Genomic DNA, 16,175 nt, shown 5'->3' with positions numbered 1-16,175 from the left:
TACTCCTTACTTTTTCAGATTTTGTGACTTAACAAGGAAATCTTAAATCATCAAGGATACATTCACATTTTTATATTTGAGGAAATCTGCAGACCTCAGACTGATGGGACAGTTAGAACAGAAATACCAGATCATCTTGAGGGCCGGATTAAACTGTTCCACGGGCCGGATTTGGCCCCCGGGCCTTGAGTTTGACACCTCTGCCCTAGGAGTCCCAGGACCCCAGGTTGGGAACCACTGCTTTAATATAATAATTGCAGATATTTCTGGCTTTGAAAACTTGGAAAAATAAGAGGTCATGTAATTAAAAGTATTTATGTGCAGTTTTCCTGTTTTAGTTTTTGAAGACATGTAGAAATTTCACGTATAGTGCCTTTAAATAAAGCTCTAAGAATATCTAAAATGAACAGAATCCATCTAGATCAGTGATACTCAACATGTGGCTCTTTTATGTCTTAATTTGAAACATTATTCCCCCAGAAAACCTTATAAAGGGAAATTTGACCTCAGAATTTATCCATTGTAAGTCACATTAATCAGTTTGTTTCCCACAGTTGGCTTTATTTGTCAAACTTAATTGTCAACCTCTATTTTTGTTAACATCTTTCCATTTCACATATTTGCAATTTTTTGCTGCTCCATTTTTACTGATTTTAGCCCATTTTTGACACTTTAATCCTGCTTTTTGAATCTTTTTGCCACTTTTTTTTTGTCACTTTCTGCCCAGTTAAACTACCTTTTGCATTTATATGCCACTAATTTCCCATTTTGCCTTTCTGATGTTTTTTTGCCCATTTTTCCCACCTTTTTTTCTGATTCTTGTCCATTTTATTCACTCATCTTTCTCTATGTTTTCGCCACTTTTGGACCATTTTTGCCACCTGTAACTCATTTTTTTGCCACTTTTCACCCATTTTTGCAGCTTCAAGCCCATTTTTGCCACTTTTCTGCCACTTGTCACTTGTTTTTTCAGCTTCAAATCCATTTTTGCCACTTTTCTCCCCTGTATGACACTTTTATCCTGCTTTTTGCAATTTTTTTGCCCCTTTTTGACATTTCACGCCCACTTAAGCTGCCTTTTGCAATTAAATGCCTTTTTCTCCCATTTTTCCCACTTTTTTTCTGATTTTTGCCCATTTTAGTCACTTTTCACACATTTTTTGTCGCTTTTAATTCATTATTTGGTCACTTTCCACCAGTTTTTTTTTCACCTTTCTCTCAGTGTTTGCTGCTTTTTGTCCATTTTTGCCACCTTTAACTTTTTTAATAGCCGTTTTTCTCTGCTGAGATTGAGAGTCTTGCGAATGTATTTTTCAACTATTTGTCTCTTTGGTTGAGCAGGGCTGAGTAACACTGTTCTAGATAATCCATCAGTCCTCCAGTCAATAAAACATGTTTCAGATGGATGATTTAATTTTTCATTTTCAGCTGTTTTTTAACGCTGAGGGAGAAAAGGGAAAAACTAAAGAGCGTCCTGGTGGTCCAGCAGAGGGCGCTGTGGTCCACAGAGACACAAAGACACAGACAGACGGAGAGAGAGAGGGTGAGAGAGAGGGGGAGGTGGTAGAGGAGGTGTTTTTGTGTCTCCCCTTCACACATCCACTGATTCTGAAACGTCGACACTCAGACAGTCTGCTGATCCTCACTCCTTCATTCATCACTCCTTCACCAGAGAAGAAGAGAGGATGGACGTGAGCTCGATTCATCTGCTGCTGCTGCCAGGTCAGATCTTTGTTGGTTCATTTTATAACCAGGTAGAATCTCCATGTTTGATTCAGGCTCATCATCATGATAATAACAGTGATAATTAGGGCTGAGTAATGGCTCGGTAAAATCCTCATTAACGGCTGGATTTTGGTCTTTAATCACATTCATCAGATTTAAATCAGAGTTTTTAATTGAGCCTACTTCCAGTTCAAATCAGATTTACCCTCAGTGCTGACAGTGTGAAGCCTTTCCTCCTCTGTTGATTAGAGAGTTAAGTGAAGTCAATCAGCCGTAGGTTATGACTGTAGGATTGATTATTTCAGCCAGAGCTGCTCTGCTACACCAGTGTGGTGTGAAACCAGGACTGAGAGCTAGGAGACGCTCCACAGAGATTATTCTGTCAAATCAACTGTTAAACATGAGGAAACATGCAGGACGGCATGTACAAAATGACTCACTGACCTCCAGTCATTGGGGGGTTCATGTTTAGCTGCTCTCTGCCTGAGTAATCCAGTCAAGGGTGACGATTCAATCAACCAAGTCTTCTTCACTTTGAAATCTGTACTGTCTAAAGATAAGGGTACTGTTATTCCTATTTTCTATGAAAACCTGCTTTTATTTTGAAAGAAAATGAGAAACTTCTTAAAGATTTACTCCAGGGGTGTCAAACTCAAGGCCCTGGGGCCAAATGTGGCCCCTAGTGCAGTCATACCTGGCCCGCCAGATCTAATGATATTTTAATTATAACCAGCCCACCAGTATGAGGTCTGCAGATTTACTCCAGTATAAAAATGTGAACTTAACCTTGATGGTTTATAACATCATTGTTGAATCATAATAATTAGAAAAAGTAATCAGTAGAAATAATTTGATAAAAAGTCAGAAATGTAGAGAAATTTGTGTTTTCTCTGTATTTTCAATTTTTCATCTCACACTAAAAATTCTGGTTTTGAATTTTTATTTCATATTACAACCTTTACGTCTCATAACTGACTTTTTCTCTCATATTTGTACCTTTGAGATTCATAATTTTACATTTTTAGAATCTGTTTTGTCCTTGTAAAGTCATGATTTTGACTTTATCTCATGTTTTGACCTTTTTCAACACCTAACTTTGACTTTTATCTTTTATTTTTTACTTTTTAAACTCATGATTTTTAATTTTCTTTCATATTTTGACCTTTAAAACTCATGAATTTGAAATTCAATCTCATATTTTGACATTTTAAACTACATTGTTGCCACTTTTCTCCCCTTTGTGACACTTTTATCCTGCTTTTTGCAATTTTTTGCCCCTTTTTGCCTTATTATTGCCACTTTCCACCCATTTGAGCTGCCTATTGCAGTTAGATGCCACTTATTTCCCATTTTGCCACTCTGATGTTTTTTGCCCATTTTTCCCACCCTTTTTTCTGATTTTTGCCCATTTTATTCACTTTTCACTCATTTTTCTCCATGTTTTCACCACTTTTGGACGATTTTTGCCACCTGTAACTCAATTTTGTCCACTTTTTTGACACTTCTCGCCCACTTGAGCTGCCTTTTGCAATTAAATGCCTTTAAACTATTTCAATGTTTATCTCATATTTTGATTGTTAAATATCATGATTTTGAATTTTATCTAGTTTTGCTGACCATTTCAACTCCTAACTAATTTTTATTTCATATTTTGACCTTTAAAGCTCATGATTTTGACTTTTATCTCTTTTTTTGACTGTTAAAAATCATGGTTTCAGTTTTCTATCTCATATTTTGCCTTTTAAAAACATTATTTTGACTTTAAATTTCATGTTTTTACCTTTAAACTTTTAAGTTTGACTTCTTATCTCAGATTTTGAGTTTGTAACTTATCATGTTGACCTTTTAATCTCACAGTCATTTAGGTTGACACTCAATGCTTAAATATTGACCCTGTTAGGCCCTCAGGTTAGACCCAAATTCAGAATCCGGCCCCTGCTGTGACTGAGTGTGACGCCCCTGATTTACTCCTATTCAGTAAAAAGAGCTTGCTACTGATGGAAAAATCATGTAAATATGTAAATTTAACAGTAAGAAGGTGACACTGGCAGCAGGGAGGTCAGTGAGTATGCAGCGTCTGGGCTGCTGTGGTAGCTGAAGTACGGCAAGCTTTAAAGGACAGTTTAAAAAAGTGATGCATCAGCTTTTGAACTTACACTGATTGATCAGCATTAAAGATGATTAAAGAGAGGAATCATAAATGACAGACTGATGTTTATGACAGTTTAGTATTATTGATCACAGATCAATCAGCTATCAGCTAATCAGTTCAGTAAACATGGGGTTACTCCATGAGAGGTCACGACCTGTAGTTTGATAAAAAAAAGTGTGAAGTGCCATTGATCAGATTAATCAGCTAAAGATGCATTTGGCAGCAAAGTTACATAAATCAGACATCAACCTTAGTCTGGGAATTATTCATTCAATTCATCATCAGTAAACAATAAAATAAAAAATGTTATGATTTTTTATCATTTTATAGTTTTCAGAAGGAAAATAAATGATGGGAAAGTTGTTCATTTCCTGTTTTATGATTTTCAAAGAACAGAAATAAGCTGGAAACAGGGTTTTAGTGTTGTAGCATTTGAGACCGGTCTTTGTCTTGAGACCGGCCTCAAGAGCACATTTTGAATGTCTTGGTCTTGTCTCAGACTTGAAAGCATTTTTACTCGGTCTTGTCTCTATCTTGGACTGGCTGGAGTAGGGATTTTCCATCAAGACCAGCTCTGATCTGCTATTCTTCAACTTCATTAATGTGATAATAAAGAGAAGCACTTAATAAAACAACAAAAAGCAACACCTGCAAAAATGTGGACACCTGTCCATCTTATTTCTACCTCAGAATGCTCACTTCAGCCCTCATTCACCTGGCAAATATAGGCAAACATCTGACTTGTCAGTGGCTTTTAAAAGGATTTACTTTTTACAAGAAATTAGTTGAACAAATTTGTTAAGATTTGAGATTTTTGCATGTTGTGGTTTTAGAAAGTTGCAGACACCTTGTTTTTACCTGTCAAATTTATTAAAAAGGAAACTAAAACTGAAGAAAGAATGCTTTTTAACTGTTCACCTTGTCATGGTTTTTTAAAATTGATTTTTACGGTCATGGTCTTGTCTCTGTCTCGGTCTCGGCCCCCAAAAGTCTTGGAAAAATATGTGACTTTTCAGACTTACAAGCACAGCAATTACATAACATTAGTTTTACTAAATCGATTTATGATCCAAATTCAAGTGTCACTTTGCACAGACATAATATGCAATGGGAGTTTGGCTGGCCGGACGCTGACGTCGCCGCCATGTTGCCAGAGGCAAGTCCACTACGTCATTCAACACAGTAGACAAGGACTGTGCAGGTTTACTGAATAAAAAGCTCAAACAATGAGATTACATGGATTTTAATGAATCATTTATAATAAATGATCTGTATAAAAGTAATAACTGACAGTGAAATATAAGTATATATAAAAAAGTCGTAAATCGTTTTTGTGCAGACGGTCCATTTTGGCAGAAGTGGTCCGGCACACTAAACGCTGAACTGGAAGTACTTCTTATACACGTGAAAAAGGCCTTGTTGTGCAAGTTATCGGAATAAAAAGGTCAAAATGTGTTTTGAAAATGTGCACAGTCCTTGTCTACTGAATTGAATGACGTAGTGACTTTCCTCTGGCAACATGGCGGAGATGCCGACGTCTGACCAGCCAATCTGCCATTGCATATTGTGTCTGTGCTCAGTGACACGTGAATTTGGATCATAAATCGATTCATTAAAATAAATGTAACCTTATCGCCGTGCTTGTTAACCCAAAAACTCACAAGTTTTTTGTCTACTTGTTTTTTCTTACCTGGCGGACTTGCCTCTATTGACATGGCGGCGACACACGAAGAAAACAACCAAGAAGACGTTCAGTTCAAGTGACTCCCTGTATTAGAAGATGAGATATGGCGGCGATTTTCCGACTTCTAGTATGAAGTGGAGGTCCTTGGACGCATCCAGGTCCTCTTGGTGGAAAGGGGATGAAATGGGATTAAAAAGAAAAAAATTGGTTTAAACTGGCAAAATGGGCTTAACAAATATTGAAATGTGGTTCAAAGGAGTGTAAAAGTGTGGTGAAAAGAGGTTAATAGTGGCAATAATGAAAAGGGCAAAAATTGGTTTAGTAGTGGCAAAACGGGCAGAAAAATGTTGGAAAGGGTTTAAAAGTGACACAAATGGCTTGAGAGTAGAAGCGATGGGCGGGAGAACTGATGAAACGAATTTAAGAAGTGACAGAAATGGGTTTAAAGTGGACAAAATGGGAAAAAGTGGTGAAAACTGAATAAAATGTGGCCATATTGTTGTCAATAGCCAAAAACTGGTGGAAATTTCTCAAAACGGATGAAAAGTGGCAGATAATAGTGGTAAAATTGGGCAGAAAAAGTTGATAAAAAGTGGCACAAATAAACACTTTGAACATTAGAACCTAATAATGGCCTGCTGATAAATACATGCACTGATGTCAATACATCATAACTGGGGAGGGCCCAGTCTCTGGTTTGTCAGGGGCCCAGTGAATTCTCTGTGCAGACTTATTTTTTATGAAACATTACGTTGAACTCACCAAATGACCATGCTTTTACTGGGCACTTTAACTAACTTAATGCATAATCATAAAAAGCTGTTCAAATATACGGTTTGAAATCATTTAAAAAATATTCTTAGTTTTTTAAGGCATCTGGTGACCCCCTCTCAGTGTCCTCACGTCCCCCAAGAGGGTCCCAACCCCCAGGTTGAGAACCACTGCTCTGGATTACACCAGGGTCACAGTGGAGATGTTAGTGATGGGTTTTTAAAGCTCATATAGCTGGAATGAAATGGTGTCTGCTGTATAAACAACTGTTTTCATCAGCAGGGATTCATACCAGACTCTGACCTTTCAGATACAGAGCAGTTATTGTTCATACGTGTGTGGACGCAGTAAAGTGGATACTGACAACGGTTCTGTATCTGATCACTCAGACTGATGTAGACCTGGTCTGGGATGGATTGGATTGGTTGTGCAGACTCATCAGTACCGGTACTGTGGGGTGGGGGGTTGGGGGGACCGTCTCACAATCGAAAGGTTGTTGGTTCAATCCCCAGCAGTCACATGTCGCTGTGTCCTTGGGCAGGATGCTTAACCCCAGGTTTGGGCTTAACTCAGCTTTATCAGTGGTGTGCAAGTGGGAACAAATGAATGTGCGATGGGATTGGCTAATACTGATGACCAGTTCTCCATAGCAACCTCTGCCATCAGTGTGTGAATGGATTGTAGGTGTGATCTGTAGTGATGACTAGAGTTAAAGAGCGCCCTATCTGCTGCTGTAGTCTGCCAAGCATGTCTGTATTTATGTCCGTCCTGCTTCACTCAGACGGGTGGCCGTTTCAGCTCCTTTTAGAGATCCAGATTATTTGGCTCAGCTTAGTTATAAAAGCCAGTCTTTCTGCTCCCAAACAGCTCTTCATCTGGAATCAGTTTAGCTTTTATACAACAAAAACGGTCAAAACGGCTGCTAAAAGAGCCAGCTCTTAGAACTGTCTGGTCAAACGACACATCACAAACCCCTCATGGCTCCTTTTAAACTGAGCTGTCATTTCAGTCTAACCAGTACTCCACACTGTTTATTTAGCTAGATTATATCACTGTCTTTGAAATCATGTTTATGGCAACACGAGGCTGTTGAAGAGAGCGCTAGCCTCTTAGCTGGTGGCTATTTCAGCTCCATTCATTCTTATCAGCATGTAGAGCAGTGATGCTCACGTGTGGCTCTTTTATGTCTTAATTTGAAACATTATTCCCATTTTTGCTGCTTCTTTTTGACATTTTTATCCTGCTTTTTGCCACCTGTAACTCATTTTTTGCCATTTTCCCCCATTTTTGTCACTTTCCCTCCGTTTTTGCCACTTTACCCCCATTTTCCCACCTTATTTTCTGATTTTGCCCATTTAAGTCACTTTTCACTCATTTTTTTTGCCATGTTTTTGCCACTTTTGGACCATTTTTACCACTTTCTCCCCTTTTTTGCCACATTACCCCCAGGGTTTACTGGTTTTTGCCCATTTTAGTCACTTTTCACTAATTTTTTGCCACATTGTTGCCACTTGTAACTCATTTTTTGCCACTTTACCCCAAGTGTTTGCAGCTTTTTGCCCATTTTTGACACTTCTTTTTTTCACTTTTCACCCATTTTGACACCTTCATCCTGATTTTTGCAATTTTTTTGCCCCTTTTGCCTTTTTTGCCACTTCTCACCCATTAAGCTGCCTTTTACAGTTAAATTCCAGTTAATCCCCATTTTTACCTCCGCCAAGGAGGTTATATGATCAGCAGGGTTTGTTTGTTAGTTTGTTTGTTAGCAACACAACTCAAAAAGTTGTGGATGGATTTTGATGAAATTTCAGGAAATGGAAGAAATGGCATAAGGAAGAACTGATTCAGTTTTGGGAGTGATCTGGATCACTGTCTGGATCCAGGAATTTTTTAAAGGATTCTTTACTATTGGGAGATAGGGCTAATGGAGGAGGTCTGGGCTGTCAGAGTGCTTTTCTAGTTCCACCTTTTTTCTGATTTTTGCCCATTTTAGCCACTTTTCACTCATTTTTGCCACGTTTTTGCCACTTCTCACCCATTAGGCTGCCTTTTGCAGTTAAATTCCACTTAATTCCCATTTTTCCACCTTTTTTTCTGATTTTTGCCAATTTTAGTCACTTATCGCCTAATTTTGGTTATATTTCTTCTACTTTTGCACCGTTTTTGCCACCTGTAACTCTTTTTTGCCATTTCTCCCCAGTGTTTGCTGCTTTTTGCCTATTTTTGCCACTTCTTCCCCATTTAAGCTACCTTTTGCAAGTAAATGCCACTTTTTGCCCATTTTCCCACCTTTTTTCAGATTTTTGCCACTTTTTGACATTTTTTTGCCAGCTTTAACTTATTTTTTGGCCACTTCCCACCCTTTTTTGCCACGTTTCTCCCAGTGTTTGCTGCTTTTTGACCACTTTTGCCACCTTTTTCTTATTTTAATTGCCACTTTTCACCACTTAGATTGTGGCTCTTGCAAATGCATTTTGTTTGGTTGAGTAACAGAGCGCTGCAGAGATGATGGATGGGGGTGGGGGTGGGGGGTTGGGGGGGTCAGCAGCCTTTTTCAGCTGAAATCCACCAAAAACCTGAAGTGAAACTTCTTTAGCGAGTTTCTCATGTAACTTCTGGAGCGCTAAACCACATCATCAGTGGTCACATATACAGATCTGTGTTATGAAGGGCAGCCAGTCAGCAGCACTGATTTTTTCCATGTTACACATCTGCAGCCCACCTTTAGGTCCTGACCTGCAGGTTGAGAACCTCTGATTTAAAGGTTTATCTGTGTAAAATGTACCAGCTGAACCTTGTGACCAACAAGAACAGTCCTTTAAGAAGATCAAGCACTAGATCTTCACATTTTAACTGATTTCAAACACTTGAGCTGATTTGTTCCTGGCTCAGCTGGTACAGCATGTGCTGTATAAAAGACATCTGTGGAAATAAAGGGGTTAAACAAGCTTCAAAACAACATATAGAGGATGAAAACAGAATAAACACAACACAGCTGCATCTAAACATCACTAACACACCAGGCTATTATGGTGAACACTGAAGGGTGTTTGATTTAAGATCATATTTGTGCTGTGTGCAGGATGAGGTACCGAGGTACAGGGACAAACACTGTTAGTCTGTCCTGGAGTTAAAGGTGAATTTGGGGATTATTTACAGCTGAGGTGTGTTGGACTGCAGTTTAAGGATGATGGGATGGTTGAGTTAGCAGCCTGAGATTGACTACTGTTAGTTTAGGCGTAATCTGTTACAGGAAACCTTTCATTTAAACAACTGAAAATACCCAGCTTTTAAGTTTGAACTCTGTAGTTCCCAACCTGGCATGGCTTTGTCTGCTCTGAGGCTGCCAAAATCAGTTTTGCAAATATTGACTAAAACCACGATAAAGCAGTTATTGAGTTGGTTATACAATTGTCTTTTGATAAGAAAAGCATGCATAGGCCTTTTTTATGGTTTTATCAGTGAAACAAATAAGATCTATGTTGATTTTTGGCAGCAGTGTGTCATTTTTTCTTCTCTCTTGGGTCCTGGAGGGGCTCTGCTTTTCTTTGGTACATGTAGGGGGGCTTCAAGGAAAAATGGTTGGGAAACGCTGAACTAGAGCACATGAAGTCTAATCACCAGAGACACTGCACATTTCTATTTCATCAAAATTTGTAAAATAGGCTAAATCGTTGTTAAACTGTTATGAATTTTTTCCTGAAGTCAGTTAGAAAAGTCTGATTATTGTGTTAGTTTTTCTAAAGTAAGACTTTCAGAATGCATGTAAATGTGCAAGGAAGCAGCAGCTCTATTCCAGGCTCCCCCAGAAGGTCTGAGTTTGAAAAGCTGGAAATTTATAAGAAAAAACTTCAAATTTCCATGTTTAAAAAATCTAAGATTTTGACACTAGTAACTCAAAAATGTCAAGTTTTTAAAATCATAAATTTCCAATAGTATAAAATAAGAAATACAAGAACTTTTTCAGGGACTTCCCTACTTATTTAAGTGAGACAATGCTAAGAAACATTCTGCACGAGTTACAACAGCATGGCTTCACTATGAAAGGGGCCTAGACTGACCTGCATACAGTACAGATCTATCTCTATTAAATAGAGCATTCTGGAGCATGGTAAACATACTCCATCCCAACTTTTTTAGAATATGTTGCAGCACCAAATTCATAACGTTCTTATATTAAAGAAACAATGAAGGTTAACAGTTTGGACTTTAGATGTATTTTCTTTTTTGTTTTCATTGCACACTGTCCCAGTTTTTTTGGTGTTGGGGTTTATATTTCATAGAAAGTGTGTCGTTGTTACTGTTGATGTTGTTGTTTACGTCCACAGCTGTGCTGCTGATGTCATCATGGTGTGTTCAGGGCTTGCGTGTAGATGTGATTCCCAGGCGACCTCTGCTGAAGCTGGGGGAGCGAGGCCAGCTGGTGTGTCAGGTTCATGACTGTCCCACGGTGCCAATTGTGACCTGGTTACTGCTGGGGGACCGCCCTCTCACCGCCGCCGTCAGCACCAACAGGACGCACTCTGTGGTGACCTTTAACCCCGTGAGGATGGAGCACGAGGGGGCGCTGTTGTGCAAAGTGGACTGTGGAAGAGAGAACAAGCAGAATAAAACCTCCGTCAGAGTTTACGGTGAGTCTGAACTTTAAAACCTGATTAGGGTTATAAGAAACCTCAGTATAGTCTGATTAAGTCTCATAAGATATTTCAGTCTCACTCTTCATGGCCCGCTAGACCAAAGAAAGAAGACAGAGTTTCTGTTCTAAAAGTTGTCCTACTCCAGATGTCCCACTTCCCAGCTTCTCTTGGGGACATCCCGAGGCTTTCCCAGGCCTGAAGGGAAGTATGATCCCTCCAGTGAGTTCTGGTCTACCCTGAGGTCTCCTCCCAGTTGGACTCTACTGCTGTTGGATGTTGGGGACACTAGGTTGATATCCATGTGAGGTTTATGCTGCAGATGGAAACACCAAATAGAAAAGCAAGTCTTATCAGGGAGTTGTATAAGGCTATAGCTGAGCATATAACATAACATACACTATATTGCCAAAAGTATTCGCTCACCTGCCTTGACTCGCATATGAACTTAAGTGACATCCCATTCTTAATCCATAGGGTTTAATATGACGTAGGTTCACCCTTTGCTGCTATAACAGCTTCAACTCTTCTGGGAAGGCTTCTGGGAAGTGTGTTCATGGGAATTTTTGACCATTCTTCCAGTAGCGCATTTGTGAGGTCACACTGGTGTTGGACGAGAAGGCCTAGCTCTCAGTCTCCGCTCTAATTCATCCCAAAGGTGTTCTATCAGGTTGAGGTCAGGACTCTGTGCAGGCCAGTCAAGTTCATCCACACCAAACTCTCTCATCCATGTCTTTATGGACCTTGCTTTGTGCACTGGTGCACAGTCATGTTGGATCAGGAAGGGGCCATCCCCAAACTGTTCCCACAAAGTTGTGAGCATGGAATTGTCCAAAATCTCTTGGTATGCTGAAGCATTCAGAGTTCCTTTGACTGGAACTAAGGGGCCAAGCCCAGCTCCTGAAAAACAAGCCCACATCAAAATCCCCCCTCCACCAAACTTTACACTTGGCACAATGCAGTCAGACAAGTACCATTCTCCTGGAAACCGTCACACCCAGACTCATCCATCAGATTTCCAGATGGAGACATGCGATTTTTCACTCCAGAGAACGTGTCTCCACAGCTCTAGAGTCCAGTGGCGGCGTGCTTTACACCACTGCATCCGATGCTTTGCATTGAACTTGGTGGTGTATGGCTTGGATGCAGCTGCTCGGCCATGGAAACCCATTCCATGAAGCTCTCTACCACTGTTCTTGAGCTAATCTGAAGGCCACATGAAGTTTGGAGGTCTGCAGCGATTGGCTCTGCAGAAAGTTTGTGACCTCTGCGCCTGAGTATCTGTTGACCCTGCTTCGTCATTTTACATGGCCTACCACTTGGTGGCTGGGTTGCTGTCTTTCTCAGTCGCTTCCACCTTGTTATAATACCACTGACAGTTGACTGTGGAATATTTAAGAGTGAGGAAATTTCACCACTGGACTTGTTGCACAGGTGGCATCCTATCACAGTACCACGCTGGAATTCACTGAGCTCCTGAGAGCGACCCATTCTTTCACAAATGCTTGTAGAAACAGTCTGCATGCCTAGGTGCTTGATTTTATACACCTGTGGACATGGAAGTGATTGGAACACCTGATTTACATTATTTGGATGGGTGAGTGAATACTTTTGGCAATATAGAGTATTACGAGTCATAATGGGTTATTATAATCTGACACTTTGAATTAAATCTAAACATTAAGCAGGCTCATGAAATACACTATCTCAGTGTTTGATTAGATTCCAACCCTCAATTTGAGAAGCATCCAAAAAGCCTGAACGGGGCTGCAAAAGCAAATCTTCACACATTTATTCCCATTAGAGATCATTTAACCCTTAATGCTGCAAATGTATTTATGCACCTTTTCATTTTTCCCCTTAAAGATAAAGTGGAACCTCCTGGTCAGAAGGAGCAGCTACAGCAATTAAAGCTGGAATAATGATTAACCATTGGAATTATAGAGAGCCCCCCAGGTTGCTCACTGACCTCGTGGTTCCAGTCAGAGCTTTGTAACCCGTGGAGCAGCTCATGCAGGCTGTAATGTGTTTTTTCATAAATCATGACAAGGAGGAGCAACTTTTTCTGTTCAGGATTAGTATGTGGAATGTTTCAGCAGCAGAGTTTAAACTGGATCCAGACTGGGGTCATTTTAGACTTGACTGAAGCGGACTTGGTCTTGTAGTCTTGTTTGATCTCGCCCCTCCTTGCTTATTTTGTCTTACTATATGCTATCATTCAAATTCTCTGTTTTCTCCTCTGTTGTTAAGCTTGTTTGGTTCTTCTTTGTTGCATTGTGTTTATTTAAAGCCCATTTAGGAATTGCAGGTTAGCTCAGGCTATAAATACGGTAGCACAAGGCCGCCCAGAGGGGAGGAAATAGGTACGTTTCATGGGGCTCAGTCATATCAGGGGACTTGTGGTGTTTAAGAAAAATGGTCCATCCTGAATTCAAACAGCAGCAAACGTATATTACTTCTGACCTACCTGTTTTATTTTATGACAGGAAGTTAGTAGGACAGCTAACATGTTGAGAAACCCTTTCTTCTCTCCATCTCCACCCTCTTGTCTAAAGTATTTGTGCAACTTTGACAAAATTCAGGAGCCTACCCACTACTTTTATTGATTCAAACAAAATACATGACCCAGTATTTGGTGTCTTAAACTTGTTTATTTGTTGGTATCAAACAGGTATCACCACTGTTTTTTTTTTTCTTAAATCAAACTAAAATTTTTAATTCTAGTATCATAAAAACTTTAACAAGCAGGGGAAATGTAGAGGTACGTCTGAGAAATGAAACTTCTTGAAGAGGTTAGTTTCTTCCTGTGATTAACTGCAGAATCTTAAATTTCCAAAAGGAGGGTAAGCCACAGGAGGTCACTGCTGAAGGGGCAGGCTGTTCTCAGATTCTGAGACTAACCCCGCCCTCATCATCAGCTAACTGCTCTCTGATTGGCTCCTATCCTTCCAGCTTTCCCATCAGTCCCTGTGATCAGAGGCCAGGACCGCCTGAGGCTAGGGGCGGAGTCTAGCCTTACCTGCCAGGTGTCTAATGTCTACCCCCCTGAGCTCCTGACCCTCACCTTGCTCAGAGGAGATGCCATCCTGCAAAGCATCGTGGGAGATCCAGGATCCAACGTGGTGCTGTCTGAGTATAGCTTTGTCCCCCAGGGCCAGGATGCAGGTGAGACCATCACCTGCAGGGCCACCCTGGACCTTAAGGACCTGCCCCTCGCTGACCAGACCAGAGAGACCACCACCAACCTCAGCCTGCTCTGTGAGTATGCCTGATCCTGATTGGGAGGCGGGGTTTAATCTGTGTTACAATATCTGACTCCACCTCTCCTGTGTAGATGCTCCTGTTGTCACGGTGACCACAGGACCTGTGCAGGTGATGTCTGGCTCTCGGGTCACTCTGGACTGCTCTGCTGAGGGAAACCCCACCCCCTCACTCACCTGGACTCTTAGGACACATGAGGGGGGCTCAGAGGTTAAAGGTCAAGACAGTCAGCTGGTCCTGGACCCTGTGAGTTTGTCTGAGTCTGGATGGTATGACTGTGAGGCCCAGAACTCAGAGGGGAACCAGACTGCCACAGTGGAGGTCAAAGTTCACGGTGAGAGTCAGGACGTTTACATGAGGCTAGAAAAAGTGGAATAATTGTGCCAGCTATAGCTGAGGAAAACCGTCTATTTCTTCTTATCAGTGTGATGTCATGTTTTTCTTATTATTATTATTATAAGCCTGTAGCCTGTAGCCTGTAGTTTTTCCTCAGTCAAACTCAAACTTGACGGAGCATTCTGAGCATGCTCCATAGCCTCTGCACTGGGCTCTGACCATGAGTTATGTTCATGTTCTCACCCTCTGACATAGAACTAATCAGCTGCCTGCAAACCAGACCCCACCCCCTCTTACATTAACTGTGCCCAGGTCTGACTCACCTGTTTTCTCCTCCAACAGCCCCGCCCATCAACACCTCCCTCTCAGTGAGTCCAGGTGAGGAGGTGGTGGAGGGTCAACAGGTGACCTTTACCTGCCGCTCAGAGGGAGCTCCGCCTCCTACGCTGGTTCTGAGAAGAGAAGGCGTGGATCTCCTAAGGACTGACTCCGCCTCTTCCTCGCTGTCCTTCAACGTATCCTCCACTCAGCAGGAAGACTCCGCCCTCTACCAGTGTGAAGCGTCCAATCAGTACGGATCTCAGCTGGTCAGCACCTCGCTAACCGTCAGAGGTACTGCTGCACTTTATTTAACAGAGGACTTTTATTTTGGTAGTCTGTAACTTGACCTTTCTAATTATTCTTGACATGAAGGTCTGATCTAGGCCTTACCAGATAAACTGAGACACTGATCAGGTATTACCTCCAACAGTGATCTCTCATCTCTCAGGCAGAGTTAAAGATGCTAATTCTGTTAAAACTCCCTTTTTCACCTGCCTTCAAAAGTCCTCCCTTGACTGTTTGATCCAAAATCTCCTGCATGATCTGCTTGTATTACCATCTTGTTTTCTCTCCACTGGCCTTTATTAAAATTCAGAATACATTTTAAACCCTTGTTTTTGTTTGAGAAGCCCTGCATGATCAAGCACATTAATACATCTCTAACCTGACCCCCCTGAATCTCCAGTAGACCCCTCAGGTCTTCTGGCAGCGGTCTACTTCCTGTCCTTGGACCTTTGAATCCTCTCTGCAAATATGCTCTGCATGTTTTTGTAATTACTGATGCTTTTTAAAGACCCTGTGAAGGAAAAATAAATCTGTTTTTTGGTTTGTTGTATGACAGGTCACTGTGGTATGAACCCCTAAATCAAATTTCAGTCATATTAAACATCTCTAAGTTTATGAATTTAAGCTTCAAAATCATGAAAACTGAGGCAATAAAATCTGCTCCATGATGGTGTGGACGTGTCCGTTGAATGAGCTGAAGCCACGCCCACTCAGGAGAAAAACGATCCTCTCAGATTAAAAAGAATGCTACAATCTGACTGGAGTAAAGCACTCATACTATTAGCTCCGCCCCTTGACCTTACGTTGACCTCATGATCAGAGCACAGCTGCCTGGCTCTGTGCCAGAGAAGAGACAAAGTCTGTTTTCTGGCTCAAATCTCTGTTCTGCTGCTTTAACTGATCCATAGACCACTGTGGCTGATCGATTTGGTAAATTTACCTCACAATGAACAGAAAAACAGCATTTAACTGACTGTTAACTTTTAATAAAGGCAGTGACATCAGC

At 40.9% G+C, this 16,175-nt stretch overlaps 1 protein-coding gene across 2 annotated transcripts in view; it reads left to right on the top strand.

The window, feature by feature from the left end:
• The first annotated feature begins 1,600 nt into the window (after positions 1 to 1,600).
• Positions 1,601 to 16,175, top strand: part of vcam1b (vascular cell adhesion molecule 1b) — a 43,988-nt gene continuing 29,413 nt past the window's right edge. The window contains exons 1-5 of one of the 2 annotated variants that reach the window (XM_041791280.1): positions 1,601 to 1,722; positions 10,661 to 10,963; positions 13,919 to 14,224; positions 14,301 to 14,561; positions 14,906 to 15,175. In XM_041791280.1, coding sequence (XP_041647214.1) covers positions 1,686 to 1,722; positions 10,661 to 10,963; positions 13,919 to 14,224; positions 14,301 to 14,561; positions 14,906 to 15,175 — 1,177 coding nt within the window. In that variant the 5' untranslated portion in view covers positions 1,601 to 1,685. Of the gene's footprint in view, positions 1,723 to 8,883; positions 10,964 to 13,918; positions 14,225 to 14,300; positions 14,562 to 14,905; positions 15,176 to 16,175 lie in introns of those variants that run through there. The other variant, XM_041791279.1, reaches the window with a different exon arrangement.

Source organism: Cheilinus undulatus, linkage group 7 (assembly GCF_018320785.1).
Source record: "Cheilinus undulatus linkage group 7, ASM1832078v1, whole genome shotgun sequence".
Classification (NCBI taxonomy): domain Eukaryota; kingdom Metazoa; phylum Chordata; class Actinopteri; order Labriformes; family Labridae; genus Cheilinus; species Cheilinus undulatus.
This window is presented reverse-complemented; position numbering and strand designations above follow the sequence as displayed.